The 12,621-nt window shown below is 40.9% G+C and overlaps 2 protein-coding genes across 3 annotated transcripts in view; one reads left to right on the top strand and one right to left on the bottom strand.

Annotated features, from left to right (window-relative positions):
- The first annotated feature begins 2,990 nt into the window (after nucleotides 1-2,990).
- On the top strand, nucleotides 2,991-3,890 carry LOC124775490 (piggyBac transposable element-derived protein 3-like). The gene has a single exon (XM_047250323.1). It carries the CDS (start codon nucleotides 2,991-2,993, stop codon nucleotides 3,888-3,890), a length of 900 nt encoding a protein of 299 aa, XP_047106279.1.
- A 4,245-nt stretch (nucleotides 3,891-8,135) lies between these two features.
- LOC124777640 (transcription termination factor 5, mitochondrial) overlaps nucleotides 8,136-12,621 on the bottom strand; it is a 46,103-nt gene continuing 41,617 nt past the window's right edge. The window contains exon 8 of one of the 2 annotated variants that reach the window (XM_047253115.1): nucleotides 8,136-8,739. In XM_047253115.1, coding sequence (XP_047109071.1) covers nucleotides 8,508-8,739 — 232 coding nt within the window. In that variant the 3' untranslated portion in view covers nucleotides 8,136-8,507. The remainder of the gene's footprint in view (nucleotides 8,740-12,621) is intronic. The other variant, XM_047253116.1, reaches the window with a different exon arrangement.

Genomic DNA, 12,621 nt, shown 5'->3' with positions numbered 1-12,621 from the left:
TCTGTGTCTGACCAAAAATGCATTCTGCAGGTTTCAAAATTATGCTTTACGTTCTAACTGTTCAAATAGCTTAGTTAGATGCTGTTGATGTCATTCTGGTGAGGCTAGGTAAACACAATATCTTCATGATAAGCAAATGAATTTGGAGTCAGTAAACCTTTGTCAAGTTTGTGAGACATGTTGGAGGCTGGACATCATGAAACAACTCTTGAACAGACCAAACAGGATGATTCTGGCTGCCTTCAGTATGTCTGGAATCTGAGTGTACTCCTTGCCACAGTCTACGAATAAGGTCGTACCACTTTGCGCATAGTTACAGTCTCATTGTAACAGTAAGGGTCATCAGTCTGGTATACTTCTGGCACTAAGGGCTTAATGTCCCTGATTGGACACCATGCACCATACCTCCTAGGCACTAAGAGAAGTGGGGATGACCAAGAACTACTTGACAGACGCATTAACACCTTACTGAAGCATACTGCCAAATTCTGCTTTTGCTAAGCTTTCTGGGGCCAAACATCAATGTCTACAGGATACCAGTGGGCCGTTGGTGGTTTTAATGTAATACACTGTGTTGTGAAGTACTTTTTTCAGCACTCCAGGCCGCGTCAGGGCTGGTAATTTCTGCAGCAAGTCCGCATACTCATTGCTTATGACTAGAATGAGCTTGACCATGCGCATTGTTGTTCCTGAAGTTGTTAAGCTGGAGGTGCTGTCAGCGAGCTCCACATTTGCCATGCCTGGCAACAGCTGGTAATATGCTAGAAAATGCACCCCTATTATGAGTTCTGACATTTCTTCAATTGTAAAGTCCCACACTAGGTCATGCCGCAGCCCAAGAGTCTGCTCGATCAGCAGTGTACCACTGTGTCGGTATGATGGAATTATTAAGTGTGTTCAGGCAGAAAGCGGTTGGTGGTCACTTGCTGGGTAACTATGTGTGCAGAAATACACACAGGCCAGACCCAGTTTCCACTAGATATTTCTGTCCTGACTTGCAGTCACTTATGAACACATGCTGTGACACAGTCCAGGAATTGGTTGACATGCCTACGTCTGATTGCCGCTGGCATTTGGGTGGGTGTCAGGCATTGTAACTTTACGCACCTGGTCTTGATATATTCTGTGATACCAACAGACCAAATGTTGGCCTGTCCCAGATGTCAAGGAGCTCGCTGATAAGCAGCTTCTCAATCTCTCGCGGTAACAATCTCTGTCTCAGTTGCAATCCCTATGAGTCAACAATTCAGCAAACAGTTTAGCCAACAAATCAACCTTGGCAGCCAGAACATCATAATCAGCGCATGTAACCATGGGTATCAAAAAGCTTTGCATGATGCTATCACTGCATTTACCTGAGAGGGCATTATTGTGTCAAATATTTTACTGGGCAATTCAGCCGCTGCATCCAAGGCCATGTCAGTCTGAGACACTATAATACCTTAACCTGAGGCAGCTGGAAGCTACTCCACAATGTACGCAGAAGACTACCAGACATGGTACCAATGTCAACCTAGAAGTGTCTCCAGTACTGTGATGGTCCCCCGTCACCAATGCCTTCTCACGTCAAAACTTGCCGGATGTGTTACTATTGCAACATCAGTTCCATCTTTAATTTCTCATAAACTTCTATGGTAGATGGAGCAGTGATCACATCTCCGTTACATATTTATGGTACAGCTGGCTTACCACAATCGCAAATTTGTGGAAGTTAGTTAGGTACTTATGTGTTCCACTGATCAATCTCACGGTAACGGTTATGTTGTAGAATGTGTAAAGCGCATAAGAAATGCACACATGAATCAAGGGTTTTTTTAAGCTTAAAATTTTTATTACTTAGCCCATTCCCTTAAACAGCACAAAATGCATATATTATATCTATAACCGTTTCCACCCAAACCCACACGATCGTGCAGGTTCGGTTTTTATTTTTTTACGAGAAACTGAATCTCTTGCCTTGCTTCCAACCGACCTGCAACGATCGTGCAGGTTGTGTGCTACGCGTTTCTCATGTTTATGTTGCCATTCGGCACCAACAGATTGCAGCACATGTTGTTTAAGTTGATCGAGAAGTGAGCATTATGCTGGCGCCTGGTTAGTAGCTCATAATTACGTTAAATTGAATTGTTTCGGCGATTTGCTGGATCTGGTTATTTGTAATAGTGTGTAAAACGTTGTGATATTTATAATTATTAGTAACTTCATATCTTTGCACAGTAATTGTGCGTTCAATTTATAATACCACAATTGTGTGGGTTAGGTGTTGACTATGTAACTTCATCCTAGAGTGGGTGTTGTTGATTGTGTCATTGGCCTCCCTATATTACTGCTTTTCATACAGTTTTGAATGGGAAAGTTTTTATGCACATTCCCGTTATCGTATGCAGGTTTATCAGACAATCAAATCCGTTCTCTATTAGAGGATTCAGATTTGAGTGGCATTTCGTCAGATGAAGAGGACGAGTTTGTTCCTTCTCCTTCAAATATGCAGCAAGCAGACGACTTGTCTGATGATGATTTGAGTGCCGAAGAAGTTCCTGAAGAGCGCAGGAGTTCACACAGTGTAACAGAAGGTGTCAGACCACTGCCTTTTCGGAGATCAAATTTTGGTCAGAAGTTTCATCCACCAAAAATTAATTACAGTGCTGTTGAGGTCAGTGGCAAAGAGGTGCGATCTTACTAAAATATCTTATTTTTATTCTAGAGTCCTTCACCAATTGGAACTCCTGCTGAATATTTCTGTGATTTTTTTATTCTAGAGACCTTCACCAATTGGAACTCCTGCTGAATATTTCAGTGAAACATTTTTTGAAGAGGCAGCGAAATATACAAATATGTATAGTGTTGCAAAGACAGGGAAATCCGTAGGGACTACAGCTCATGAACTGAAGGTGTTTTTTGGGATAAATTTAATGATAGGGTGAATAAGGTATCCTAGGCTACCCATGTACTCGAAGAAAACTATTTCTTTATCAGCTACTAGTGACACTATGTCTAAAGAACAGTTCCTTGCACTCAGGAATAATGTGCACTTTGTTGATACTATAAAACCACCTGAAGAGGCTAAAACTAATAGACTGTGGAAAGTTCAGCCAGTGATTGACACAGTAAGAAGAAGATGTCACAGTTTGCCTCGTAGCTTTAACTACTACAGTATTGATGAGCAAATGATCCATTTTACTGGGCGTTGCAAACTGAAGCAATATATTAAAGGAAAACCAAGGCCTGTAGGTCTTAAAAACTTTATCATGACCTCAGCATCAAGTATAGTGTTGGATCTTGAAATTTATCAAGGGGCTACTACACTTCTGGGTGATAAGTCATTAGGATTAGGCCCTTCTGTTATTTTACGACTAACACAGACTCTCCCACAAGGAAATTTTGTTTATTTTGATAGGTACTTTAGCATAATTCCTCTCTTAGTAAAGCTTAAGGAGAAGGAAATTGAGGCTACTGGCACAATAATGGTAAACAGAATTAAGAATGTTAATTTGAAAGAGGGAAGAATGAAAAGAGGAGAGTGCCATTCATATGTTAGAGCAGATGAAGCTGTAGTAATTACTGAGTGGCAGGACAGTCAGAGGGTTGTGATAGCATCCACTTGTGCTGGCATTGAGCCAAAATGTAAAGTTCAAAGGTGGTGTAAGCAGGAGGGCCACTATCTTGATGTAGAGTGCCCTTTTGTAATTGAGCAGTACAATGCCAATATGGGTGACATAGACATTCATGACCAGCAGGTTGAGTGTTACCGAACATGGTTCAGAACCAGAAAATGGACATTCAAGTGCTTGCTGCATTTCATAGACCTTTCAGTGGCCAACTGCTGGTTTCTCTACAGAGAGCACTGTAGTGAAAACCAACTGCCAAAAAGAACATTATGGATCTGTTGAAATTTAGAATGTCCCTAGCTGAGGCTCTTCTGTCATGTCAAGACAGAAAGAGGAGAGCTGAAGAGTTTGAAACACCGTTAGATGATACGTTAAGTACCTCCACAAAAGTTTACAAACCCCATCTGAAACCAGGTTTGGACAAGCGATACGATAGGTATGATCACTGGCCGTCAGTGGATGATATTTCGTCACCACGAACATGTCAGTATGACCGCTGCAGTTCCAAAGTGCATAAAATGCAATTCGTACTTATGTTTTGCAAAAGGAAAGGATTGTTTCAAATTATTTCACGAAATGTAAAGCAGTCTGAACCATGACTTTGTGTTACAAAATAAATACAAAAGATTTTATTATTAATTTTTTTGCCACAGAATATGATTTGCAATCTATGTAACATTTTTATAATAACTAATAAATAAAAGTAATGAAAGAATGATTTTTTATTCATAACTGTTCCTCAGGTAACTTATAATATCAGACAAATAGCAGGAAGTCAGAGAATAATTTTGGTGAAATAAAACCTGACCCTCACGATTGTGCTAGTTGTTTTCCTGCTACATTTTTTATGGAAGAATTTTTTTATTATTTTTCCCAGTGTCTACTATGCCCAAGTATACAGAGAATTCAACTTCATTCACCATTTTCAAAAAGAAAAGGTGTTCGGGGTGGAAATGGATAATGGAAAATCCAGGAGGGAATGTAACAATATTGTGAAAAGGAAAGTTGCCACTCAGCATATTGCGGAGATACTGAGTCGCAGATATGCAAAAAAAAAAAAAAAAAAAAAAGGACTGTCACAAATAAAGCTTTCAACACGTAATGCCTTCTTCAAAAATAGATATTGTGTGTGTGTGTGTGTGTGTATGTGTGTGTGTGTGTGTGTGTGTGTGTGTGTGTGTGTGTGTGTAAGGCCTTACAGGCCGTTATTTGTGACGGTCTTTTTATTGTGTCTATCTGCAAGTCAGCACCTCTGCTATAAGCTGAGTGGTAACTTTCCTTTACATAATATTGTTGCATATTATGCCTATTGATTTATTTATCCCTGTTCAAGAATTCATCTATGGTATAGAAAGAGTTGTCAAGGAGATATGACTTGAAACTATTACTGCTGTCTGTCAGACATTTTATTTCATCTGGTAATTTATTGAAAAGTTTTACAGCAGCATAATTCACCCCTTTCTGTGTCAAAGATGGTATTGTAGTCATGAATGTCACTGTTGCTTTTAAACTGGTCCATGTTGTTGAGAACAAATTTCATTACTGAGTAAATGTACTGTGAGGCTGTTATAAGAATTCCTGAGCCTTTAAACAGATGCCTACAAGATGTGTGACTATGAGCCCCATGCATAATTCTAACAACATTCTTTTGAGCAGTGAATACTTTTTGCCTAAGTGTTGTATTACCCCAAAATATTATTCCATATGACATCAGTGAGTGAACGTATGCAAAGTATGTTAGCTTACTAACTTCTATTTTCTCAAAATTGGCAATTATTTTGGTTGCAAAAGTTGCTGAACCTCTCTGCTTTAGGAAACCCAAAATATGAATTTTCCAATTAAGATTCTCATCTTAGTATGCTCTACCCTGGCTACTGCCTTCTGTTAATGCATTATATTTAGTGAAGGAACTGTGCTCCTTGCAGCAGAAAATGAGATCAAATGTGTTTTTACAAAGTTCAGAGCAAGCCCATTCGCAGAACACCAATTAATAACTTTTCCAAAGACATTATTTGTATCATTTTTATCGGAGTTTCTTTTACTGGATTAATAATGATGCTTGTATCATCAGTAAACAGTGTCAGTTTACCTTCTTGTTTCAGATAAGAAGGGAGGTCATTCATGTACATCAAGAACAGAAGGGGACCAATGATCGAACTCTGTGGAACATGTAACGTAATTTTATCCCAGTTAAATGAAATGGAAAACTTCCTAAATCACTTAAACTATATAAAGAAACTTTTTGCCTCCTGTCCTTCAGATATGACTTAAACCACTCATATGCTGTTCCATTTATGCCATAGAATTGTAATTTCTGTAACATAATCTCATGGTTCACACAATCAAATGCTTTGGATAAGTCAAAGAAAATTCCTATTCTGATATTTTACTATTTAAAGTCTCTATTATGTGGGCAGTCCATTGTAATGCCCACTTAGAAAAAACTGGCTTCCACTTGTGCAAACCACAATTCTGGATTACGTGGCCAGAAGGGTTGTAACCACACAGTGAGCCGAAAGACAGAAGGTAGAAACTCAGTCCATTATGTTATAAACATGTCCTTCCAGTGCTATTATGCGTGTTCAAATAATGTCGGGGTCCCCAGTTTCGAAATGACCATGAATGTAAGTCCTTCCCACCAATTTAATCATGGGAGTTGCAATCTAGCAAGCTGGTGTACAAAATGTGACATGCTCATACATGAACAATTCTTAATACTTTATTCGCTCATGTACAAGATGGAAAATCTTGTCGACAGGGAATACAGCTTTGAGAAGTTTTACTTTATGAAAGAACTGTCCCTAAAAAGGACTGAAAAGCCAATTGGTCTGGTACTATGCGCTATTTACTGCCATGGAATATAAAACGTTCAGTCTACGAGTAACAGTGATGTTGCAGAATGCAACACCTCTGGTGGCTGGCATGAACATATTTTGACAGCCCACTGTAAATAAATGCTAGTGGCACCACACAACAATGCACTACACTGAGGGGCAGTGGTCTAGGCCACTACAAGTTCATAAGTAAAGCTGATCCCACAATAGGAATTACTAAAGTAATGTACGAGGTTTGCCCGGAAAATACGTATAGAAGTTGAATAATGCCTTTATGTTACAGGTTGCAGTCACCACCAGATGGGACTACTGCTGTAATCAATCCCATCAATGCTCAGTTCGAGTCAGAGCACTCTGCGTGAAGGTGGAAGTGTGCGGCAGCTTGTTGACAGTTACCCTTTTTCACCTGCCATCGGCATGGAGCTCTCTCTGATTGAGGAACAGCGCGTCAACATCAAGTTTCTTGCAAAGCTAGGCAAGAATGGCCGTGAGATTTTGGAGTGTTTGAAACATGTTTACGGAGACGATTCTCTGAAGGAACCAACCGTGAACAAGTGGTTAAAAAGGTTCCGGGATGGCCGAGAAGAAGTCAACAATGACCCTCGCCCAGAACGCCGGTCAACATCGAGTTCCGATGCAAATGTTGAAAGAATTCGGGCTTGTGTTCTTAAAGAACGTAGATTGACAGTCAGAATGATTGCTGACGAGCTGTCAATCCCCAAAACAATTGTTCACGAAATCCTGACACAAAAACTTGAAATGAAGAAATTGTGTGCGAAAATCGTACCGAAGCTCTTGATGCCAGAACAGAAAGCAAAGAAGGTTGAGTGCTGTGAGGATTGGTTGGAAGCAGAGGAACGAGGGGACTTTCTCAACCGAGTCATCACTGGAAATGAGCCCTGGTTTCACGAATTCGATGTGGAGCTCAAATCTCAAAGCAAGGAATGGAAACTAGCAGGAGAACCGAGAACAAAAAAGTCGTGAAAATCAAGGTCCAATGTGAAGACAATGTTGATTGTTTTCTTTGATTCTAGGGGCATTGTTCACAAGGAATTTGTCCCTCCCGGCCAGTGTGTGAACGGAAATTTTTACGTTGAAGTTCTGACACGTCTCAGAGCTCTTGTGACCCGAGTTCGACCGGAGTTGGCAAAAGGGGGCAGGTGGATCCTTCATCACAACAATGCACCCGCAAACAAGTCGCTCGTTGTGCGCAAGTTTTTGGCCTGAAGCTCAATCACCGTGACAGACCACCCGCCTTACTCACCCGATTTAGCCCCGTGTGATTTCTTCATGTTCCCGAAATGCAAAATGGTGTTCGGAGGCGGCACTCGGGAGATGTGGAAGCCATCAAGACAGAAACAACACGGCAACTGAACAACATAACAACTGAAGACTTTCAGCAATGTTATCAACAGTGGAAACGGCGCTGGCAGAAGTGTATCGCGTCTCAAGGCGAGTACTTTGAAGGAGACCATATTGTAATACCTGAATAATTGTAAAATAAAGTTATTATTCCACTTTTATACGTATTTTCCAGACAAACCTCGTATGAATTAATTTGTGCTGGTACTGGTACAATCCTGGAATAAAGAGGTATTTTATTTATATAAAACTTCATTTTTATTTGTCATATTTTTATTAACTAACTGTAGAAGACAACAATATGTAATATCTTAGAGCAATTATTGCTCTGTTTCTAAAGGAATAACATTCTTTAAGCAAAATTAAAATCATCTTTGGCATTAAACACACTGAAAGCAGTTATAATAACTATCATTTACAAGAATGTATTTTAAATAGTATTATACACGTGAGGATAGTAGAATGATGATTTGCTTTTACCAAAATATTTTCCAAATTATTACCAAAATTTCGGTGATTTATTTATGGGCAGTTTTGCAATTGCTCTCATGTTTATGGAAGGAACTGAGAGATATACTGCTGGTATATTCTTTCATCAGTGTTTTGAAGAGCTCCTGTGAATTTATATCAACGTACGCCAACATTAGTAGGACAGTATGAACCACCAAAACTGCAAATGAGAAGAATAGTTGGTGGTAAATATTTAAGCTAAGTCAGTCTCTTCAACTGAACCAGCAGAAAGAGCTTTATGCTTATGGGCATTTGTTGGCCAAACTCCGTTTCCTGTGAAGTGATGCCTCCTTTCTAGGAAGTACAAACACAGTCCAAGGTGGTGGTCCTTCAAAATACAAAAATCTTCTGAGTCCACACACAAATGTTCAGGTAACAGCTCCTCTCGACATGGCAATCTATTCAGTTCATCTTCCACATCAGATCTGTAAACAAAATATAATTTATGCAGAAAGAATGAGAGACTAACTTTGTTGTATACAGGTGACATGTTTTATGAACAGCTTTACAGATTTATCTGCAAATACACTCCTGGAAATTGAAATAAGAACACCGTGAATTCATTGTCCCAGGAAGGGGAAACTTTATTGACACATTCCTGGGGTCAGATACATCACATGATCACACTGACAGAACCACAGGCACATAGACACAGGCAACAGAGCATGCACAATGTCGGCACTAGTACAGTGTATATCCACCTTTCGCAGCAATGCAGGCTGCTATTCTCCCATGGAGACGATCGTAGAGATGCTGGATGTAGTCCTGTGGAACGACTTGCCATGCCATTTCCACCTGGCGCCTCAGTTGGACCAGCGTTCGTGCTGGACGTGCAGACCGCGTGAGACGACGCTTCATCCAGTCCCAAACATGCTCAATGGGGGACAGATCCGGAGATCTTGCTGGCCAGGGTAGTTGACTTACACCTTCTAGAGCACGTTGGGTGGCACGGGATACATGCGGACGTGCATTGTCCTGTTGGAACAGCAAGTTCCCTTGCCGGTCTAGGAATGGTAGAACGATGGGTTCGATGACGGTTTGGATGTACCGTGCACTATTCAGTGTCCCCTCGACGATCACCAGTGGTGTACGGCCAGTGTAGGAGATCGCTCCCCACACCATGATGCCGGGTGATGGCCCTGTGTGCCTCGGTCGTATGCAGTCCTGATTGTGGCGCTCACCTGCACGGCGCCAAACACGCATACGACCATCATTGGCACCAAGGCAGAAGCGACTCTCATCGCTGAAGACGACACGTCTCCATTCGTCCCTCCATTCACGCCTGTCGCGACACCGCTGGAGGCGGGCTGCACGATATTGGGGCGTGAGCGGAAGACGGCCTAACGGTGTGCGGGACCGCAGCCCAGCTTCATGGAGACGGTTGCGAATGGTCCTCGCCGATACCCCAGGAGCAACAGTGTCCCTAATTTGCTGGGAAGTGGCGGTGCGGTCCCCTACGGCACTGCGTAGGATCCTACGGTCTTGGCGTGCATCCGTGCGTCGCTGCGGTCCGGTCCCAGGTCGACGGGCACGTGCACCTTCCGCCGACCACTGGCGACAACGTCGATGTACTGTGGAGACCTCACGCCCCACGTGTTGAGCAATTCGGCGGTACGTCCACCCGGCCTCCCGCATGCCCACTATACGCCCTCGCTCAAAGTCCGTCAACTGCACATACGGTTCACGTCCACGCTGTCGCGGCATGCTACCAGTGTTAAAGACTGCGATGAAGCTCCGTATGCCACGGCAATCTGGCTGACACTGACGGCGGCGGTGCACAAATGCTGCGCAGCTAGCGCCATTCGACGGCCAACACCGCGGTTCCTGGTGTGTCCGCTGTGCCGTGCGTGTGATCATTGCTTGTACAGCCCTCTCGCAGTGTCCGGAGCAAGTATGGTGGGTCTGACACACTGGTGTCAATGTGTTCTTTTTTCCATTTCCAGGAGTGTACATTTACAAATGTAATGCAGTTTTAATCCTATTTTGTGTCCTCTGAATTTGGAATAATTGCCACCAGCTAGAAGCAATGGAGGGTGAATCTTTGATAATCCTAGCCCCTTTTGATAGCAAAACATCATAAAGTAGTATATGACAACTGGCTGAAGATCCTGAGATGAGCCCCAAAGATAGCAAGTCAGAAAGTGGTTGCCTTGACAATTCATAAAAAATTCAACTTTTACATTTTTCTTATACTTCTGTAACTTGTAACTTCCTGCATGAATCATGTCTTCTCTTACCTTGTTATTTACAGAGAAGAAAACCTTAATTTTGAAACTTTAAGTCTATGACATCTACATGTTATTACTCTCATTTTTGTTATAAGTACTAAAAGAAAAGGATAATTCTTAAAATTCTTCCAGGTAATAAAACAGCAGAAAAATAACAGAGAGCAACAGTGACACCAGAAATTTAATGTGATATCGTAATATTAGTTTTCTGTAAAACATTATGCACCACTCTTGATATGTAACTTCTCTCTTCACACAGTGTTCCACAACACCAATCCAACATATCTTAGTTGTTGTGAATGAAGATTCCATGTCATACAAAAAAGGAATATTACGATTTACTATCAGGTTGGCATGGTCATTAGAGACTACGCATATGATCAGAATGGACTAGAATGAGGACGGAAATCAGCTGTGGCTTTTTTGAAGGAGCCATTCTGGGAGTCAATCATAAGTAAAACCACATTGTGATTATGAGCAACATACGGGTCATGCTTGCATCATGGGAAGTGCAACAGTGGTGTGTTTCATTCATTTAATGTGACAACTTCGCAATCCAATTTCTTGTGATGTAATTGGCATATTTCGATGCAACCAAAGCCGTTATTATTGTGATCTCTCATGTTATTGATTGCATACAGAACAATATGGGGTATTTGTGTTGAAACCAATATTTGCGCATGGGTTAGAATGTCTCACATTATTTACTTTCGTGAGCCCTTGCCGTACATTCATACCCGTGAAAGCCGTTTGTCAATATCTATTGTGTTTCCAGAGATATTGGTTGTGAAAAGTCTAGGTAAGTGTGCCAAGGTGTAGTGCCATGCCTCTTCACACAGCATTCTTCTATCGTATGTCACTGTATTATGCTCTATGGAATTCAAACATGTAATATTTTGTAATGGATGCCATGAAACTATATTCAGGACAGTGGAAATTAAAATGACCTGTGGTGCATCTCCTGCTCCCGGTCAGCCACTTTGACATCCAGCCCCTCTTTTTAATTATAAAAACTCCAAGTTAATATTGGATGGTATTATTTGTAACCAGGAGAACAAGAACTCTTCTTAAAATTTGCACTCTGTATTGCCTATTAGCTAATAACTTACTTTTTTGTGTGACATAAAATTAAATATAGGAACATAAAACCAGTATAGATAAGAGACAAGCAAGACGGTACACATTTCTTCAATCCTTAAGTTCTAGCACTTTTTCCTCTCTAATCTTGTTACAGCTTTAGATGCCGTGCTTTACTTTCTGGGAAAGAATCTATTACCTCATCAAAGTTCATCAAACGATTTGCTACATAAAAAATTGAAATGTCATTGTCTAATACTGAAAAATCTGTTAATACAAATAGTATCCAAGACTGGTGTGTTATCTCAATCTGATTATGTGTAGATAAAATGAAATAGGCCTGTCTAAAATTGTAGCAATTCTAACGCATGCCAAATAAATGAGACTGTTTTGGCACAAATCGTTATTTTTCTAACACAACAGAATATAACTCACGAAGTACCAATATCAAATGCCTATTACAAGCAAAAAGCTTTATGTTAGGAAATAGTTTCACATTTCATTCATACACTTCAGCTCCTCAAGTATGTGATCGAATAGTAGTAGTATGAAATTTTTATATAAATTTGGAATTGTCATACTCTTCCATAATTTGTATGATGTACCCATTTCTTCTCCTTCCTCATTCTAACAAACTATCTTGTCATCACTAATTCTGTAATTTTCCACACTGCTCCTAGGATAGAACTTACGCGGCTGCTACCGAGGACCATACAACTGGCCCTTACTATTGTAGCTGTCTGGCCAAAAATTTCATTTTCTTGGATACACCGAGAAGATAATACGTAATCTTTCTTACCTGTTAGTCATTTATTTCCACTCTGGTAGCCTGAATCTATGGATTTGGTTAGTAATTATACAGCAACGCGGATCATTCGCAAACCCAGTCAACCACAAAAACAAACAGCGATTGGCATTCACCTGTTCGGCTCAGCTCATAAAGCCCTGTCCCCTTCTGTCTGTAGGAAAGTTTATTTCTAGATGCAACGGGGATTCCCCTGG

This window comes from Schistocerca piceifrons, chromosome 2 (assembly GCF_021461385.2).
Source record: "Schistocerca piceifrons isolate TAMUIC-IGC-003096 chromosome 2, iqSchPice1.1, whole genome shotgun sequence".
Lineage (NCBI taxonomy): Eukaryota > Metazoa > Arthropoda > Insecta > Orthoptera > Acrididae > Schistocerca > Schistocerca piceifrons.
Note: the sequence above shows the minus strand (reverse complement) of the source record. Positions and strands in the feature narration are given on the sequence as shown.

Bases quoted from the DNA above. Each gene is read 5' to 3' on its own strand.
- LOC124775490 (XM_047250323.1), top strand. From the start codon at position 2,991: ATGTCTAAAGAACAGTTCCTTGCACTCAGGAATAATGTGCACTTTGTT.